Source organism: Ruditapes philippinarum, unplaced genomic scaffold, assembly GCF_026571515.1.
Source record: "Ruditapes philippinarum isolate M1 unplaced genomic scaffold, ASM2657151v2 ctg6650_1_1_1_1, whole genome shotgun sequence".
NCBI classification, from domain to species: domain Eukaryota; kingdom Metazoa; phylum Mollusca; class Bivalvia; order Venerida; family Veneridae; genus Ruditapes; species Ruditapes philippinarum.
Genome location: NW_026863922.1, coordinates 21,778 through 27,411, shown reverse-complemented (window position 1 = coordinate 27,411; position 5,634 = coordinate 21,778). Strand labels below are relative to the sequence as shown.

Sequence of the window (5,634 nt, the reverse complement as noted above, 5' to 3'; positions counted from 1 at the left end):
AACTATGATCGTTACGCTGTTGGCAGTCTTGGTAATAAGAACATTTAATTTATTACATTTTATGTTACTTTAAGATTCACAGTTTATACAATGTTTATTATTATTTTCGGAAGAGCAATATGTGATTAGTGCTTTGTTTTTATGAAAGAGATAAGGGTATATTTTTGATTTTTGAAAGATACTTTGAAACTTAGATAAAACATGTAAAAATCATTGAATTTGTGATTGTTGAAATTTGGCATATTTGAAAGGTTGTTCGTGAAATTTGGACTCTAGAAACATAACTCGTATATTTGTTTGCTTCATATTGCAAATAAATAGTAATTTATCTTATATGCATAATTTTAGAAATTCTTAAAATTATCAGCAGCATATCAAAATTCTTTGTTGTTACATTCGTGTATTAATAGTACTACAATCTGTAGGAAAGAGACCGCTCGCTAGAGTTGTGCACTATTTGGTATATATATAGATATTAACTGGATAGTTTAATGAAAAGTCCCCGGCGTAATTTTAACATATAACGAAGTCAAAGACCTGAATCACATAGAAACGAACAACCTTATAATAAAGTAATACAGTCTCTCCAGCTTTTAATAGCATACGAATTAAGGATATAAACACTTAATAGCATTGAAATTAAGGATATAAACACATGGCGATTGTTCAATTTTTTAAAATATTTATTATCATGTTTTCACTATTATATATTTTTATCCGTATGTAATGTATTTTCATAATATGTTTTTTTAGGGGTTATTTGCCTCGTTTGCAAGTTGTGACTTGGATGCCCGCAGAACCAAAAGCAGTAAGTACTCCGTCAAATGAAAAATTACAAGGTGCTCGGGGGCGTGGACGGTAACTTGCACGTCCAAGTTTCGTCCATGAACAGGCTCAATCAAACCGAGCCTGCAACATTTTACAATTTTGCCGTGTTGGGCTTACTTATAAATTAGCAATTCTGTTCTTATCTATTTGGTAATTAAAAATTAAGTATATGTCTGTGAAATTTAGTAGCTGAATTTCAAAATTGTTATTGCCTAACAAGGCACTTTACTGTTGGCTGACTAATTTTGTAAATATTTCTATCAGATATTCCAATGTTAGTAAATTTTTAATTCTAAACATGAAAAATATAAGAAATCTGTCAGGTTAGTGATGAAACGTTTTGTTTTTTCTCTGACTTTAAGCGCATTGTCAGACTGATTAAACCATTTTGTATGCTTTTAATAATAAATTTGAGCCGCGTCATGACAAAACCAACATATTGGGTTTGCGACCAGCATGGATCCAGACCAACCTGCGCATCCACGCAGTCTGATTAGGATCCATTCTGTTCGCTTACAAACCCTATAACAAGTAGAGATACTGATAGCGAACAGCATGAATCCTGATCAGACTGTGCGGATGCGCAGGCTGGTCTAGATCCATGCTAATGGCAAACCCATTATGTTGGTTTTGTCGTGACGCGGCTCTTATATATTAAGTATCAAACTCCTCACAGTGATTACCTCCCTTGGCAGAATTGTAATCACTGCCTTCGAAGACGTCACATGATGATGAAAGTCACATGACGTAACGTCGAAATTCAAATGTAAATATCGACCGTTACAAAGAAAATCTAACGTTATTTTTCTTTTTCTGTTTTATTTTTAACTTTTAGTGCCTACGTTCGATATAGTTTATCAAAAAATTATCGAAAGTATACAAAATAACGAAAAATAAATTCAAAAGCTAAAAAATATAAAATATCAAAATATCGTCTCGGTAGAAAATAATCTCATAATTTTTAAAATTATTTCTCAATATTCATATTATTTATTTATTTATTCATAAACATTGTTAAATACACGAGAGAAAACTTATCTGATAGATAAAAGCAGTAGATAAAAATTTTTTTGAAAAAATATATTATATCAGAAATTCTGATATATCGGACCCTTGGTGGCAGAGATCTACGCCGAAGAATTAAGGGGAGATCACTGTGTGGAGATTGATTAAGTATATCTCTGATATTTTTTCATTTTTTCTTAATTGTGGTATTTCAGATAGGTAACATATATAGATTCAATTAATTTTACAGCTTCTGTGTTTCAAGACTTCGGTTGAGTCAACAAATTTTGAAAACAAACATCAACAAATGTTAAAGCAAGTTAACAAAAATAAAACGTTTTAAACTATTCTCAGAGATTAAGGCAAATTGCATGCTTTGTGTCTAATAGGATTTTGATTGCTCTATTTACTACATATTTAACTTTATTCTATTAAAGTTTATTAGATATACAATTTCATGGTTAATTTTCACGGTTCCCATACCACGTGACATTTTTGGATCTGGATGGCGCATAAAACCAAAAAATAGACAGTCTAGATTTTTTATCTACCATAACATTTTAAATATTTAATACAGTAGAACCATCTCATTCAAGTAGGTAACGCAAATATAGAATTTTAGAGGAAACGAAATAGGACAGTGACACTAAGCGTTCGAACAATATACACGTGTTTTTGTATAGGTTTCTCGCTCTATCTATTCTGCATAGGGAAAACCCCAAACAAAACAAAACACGGCCTAAGATTTACCATCTGCAATAACTGCATATTCATTATTTTGTACGGAATAAAGTGTAGATCCATCCCTTTCGTTCTAGCCAGAAACCTGTACAAAAACACACACACACAAAAAACAAAAAAAAACAAAAAACAAAAAAAAAAAACTAAAAAAAAAAATCGCGTGTAAATCAAATTGTTAAAACAATCGGTCCAACTTTTTTACTTTATCCCTATGTTTGTTACTTACCGGAATGAGAAGTAGTTTCTACACTTTAACCTAGCGTATATAATAGGCACCTTGCACATGCGAAAGAGCAATTACTGGTTTTGTTAACACTGATGTTAATACAATAAATATGTATTTTACTTCAGGACGTATTGCATTTGAGGCTCACATGGAATATAAATTGGCACATTTTCCATTGAACACGCCACTTATTTTTCCCACGTGTACACTGAACGAGGGCAATGGCTATGATGTCAAGACTGGTAAATTCACAGCACCTGAAAATGGTGTCTACTCGTTTAATGCGCATGTTTGTCACCAACCTAACAAACATATGGTGTTTGCAATCGTGAACGGCAGCGTTCAATTAGCAGTTTCGACTGTCTATGGGAATTCTGCGTCTGGATGTGGTTCTATCAACACCATCGTGAGGCTTGAGAGGGGAGAAGTTGTCAATGTAGTGGCAAAATGGACAGACAGCCAATTATTTGCGAATCATAACCGTTGGAATTCTTTTACTGGCTATTTTGTATACGCTTAGTTAATCTTGAGTTTGTTGCTGTATTTATGTATTCGTGTAAAGCCTTGTTTATAATCGGTAAAACAAACATTTTCATTTAATTTCAAAACCTATTTAGGTGATCAATTTATTAGATTAATGTTAACCTTATTTCAATTACATGAATACATTATAGAATATAAAAATATAAAATGTATATAAATTATGATTAATATGAGAGTTTATCTTGCAAGATTTATTAAATTTGTGTTTCAAAGACGTCTGCATTTTAAATCAAGGAGTATGGATACAAGGTACATGTACACATTTATTTTCAACATTATAAAAGCTTATACTATTATGGGTTTTAACCGCCGTATGAACAAATCTGCGGATGTTTCCACATTCGAAATTTCACCATTTTAGTGTTTAAATATTGAATTCTCCTTAAGTCGGTGCTAAGGGGACGTGGACAGTTATTTGCACTTTCCAGCACTGTCCATGAACAGGCTGAATCAAACCGGGCTTGCAACAATTTAAATCTTGTCGTTTTGGGCTTTCTTTTGGGATTCTGTTTTTCTCAATTTAACATAATAAACATCTGAGCTAATAATATTGTATATAATCGTAACAAATAAGTAGTTAACAGTACAACATAGCCAATTATGTATTGGTAATTTGACAGTCCTATACATGTAATATGTCTTTGCTCTTTTGAAGTTTTCATATACTTAATGATATGATTCTCTGATGTAATTACTAAGTAGTCTAATGAATTGATTAGACTATAAATTCAATGGTTTTCTAACATCACAACACATTCATCTTATATCCTTCGAGCCTCATATGCATCACATTAACCACATACATCGCACACCTATCATTCATCAAAGACATCATATACACATATACCGCATATATAATATGCATAACATATATCACATACACTACATACATTGCATACCCCTTATATATTTACTATATTTTATATATACTATTAACACATGCTCCACATGCATCTTATTCCTTTTAGGGATACATTGTTAAGTGTGTTGAAAAATGTCGGTTTGTTCAATTTTGGTATACATTTCCATCACCAGAGTTTCCTAATTTTCAAATATCAACCTTTTTTTATTACATTGTTTGTCAATATCTTGCAATTGTATATGGACACAGAAATATGGTTATAAGATCATTCAAGCATTATTTGTTATATTGAGATTGCAGTACATTATCAGATGGCAATAAAAATAGATAAAAAAATCGAGTCATTTTTACTTGCATATTTTATTTAATGAGTTTAACCCATTACTTCGTATAGACGTCTTTTCAAACCTTTTCACCCCTCCCCCTTTTGAGGCCTAAAACAGTAAAGAATGCCCTATTTAGACCGCAAACACTTGTTTTCCTTTTAGAAAAAGTTTTTTCCGCGCCATCCCCTATCAAATAGATATACAGGGATGATGTGCCCTCTTCTGCTTGGGGTTTGAAGGGGGCAGCAGACCCCTCATCTGCAAAATTAAACTTTGGACCAGTGAGAGGCTAAAAATGGCCATAGGTCGACCTTAAGGAAACGTGTAACCAACGCTGAAAATCTTTTGACTCTATATCAATCCATTGAGAAGTTGCAGCACGGTTTTGATTGAAAAATCAAAGCAAAATATTGATTTTTTTGCAATTTTGAGATGTCCAATCGTTGCCATATTAATAGGAAATTTAAGATTGAGTATGCCGTTACAAATAAAGGTAATGGACAAGTCAACATCTGTGCGAAGTTTTAACAGTGTTGAAGCCCATGTTATCGTTTCATTGCAATTTGAACTTGTAACAGGAGCCTTTTCAATGAAAACAGCCATTTTTCATAATATGCTCATGCAGTAATGAGTTAAACAATATGCAAACAAAAGCTGAGTGATATTGTACTTACTAGAGTTAAAATCAAACTTCCCTAAATAGAAATGAGAATATGAGTTCCGTGTGTTCGGCCAGGACAGGCATGTGAATACGTTCCACGCACTCGTTCCTGATGAGTGAAGTTCTTATTATGGAGTTTCTGATTCGAAACAGGCATGTGAATAGGTTCATCATCCCTATCCCCGTGTTGCTCGTTCCTGACAGACATGTGAATAAAATCTGTTTGTTCAGAAATTGGAATTATTTCCGAGTTCGGCTTCCCATGTTGTTCGTCCCTCACAGGCATGTATATGGGTTCCGTCTATATATACCCTTGTTACCGTCTCTAACAGGCATCTGAATGATTTCGGGGCCTTGTCACTATATTGCACGCCATTGAAAGGCATGTGAATGAGTTTCGAATTCCATCTCCGTGTTCGTCACAGACAGACATGTGAATGAG

At 33.0% G+C, this 5,634-nt stretch overlaps 1 protein-coding gene across 1 annotated transcript; it reads left to right on the top strand.

Moving 5' to 3' along the window:
• The first annotated feature begins 1,126 nt into the window (after window positions 1-1,126).
• Window positions 1,127-3,320, top strand: LOC132723843 (heavy metal-binding protein HIP-like). The gene is made up of 2 exons (XM_060708639.1): window positions 1,127-1,151; window positions 2,926-3,320. The coding sequence occupies exons 1-2, from the start codon at window positions 1,127-1,129 to the stop codon at window positions 3,318-3,320; spliced, it is 420 nt and encodes a 139-aa protein (XP_060564622.1).
• The last annotated feature ends 2,314 nt before the right edge of the window (window positions 3,321-5,634 follow it).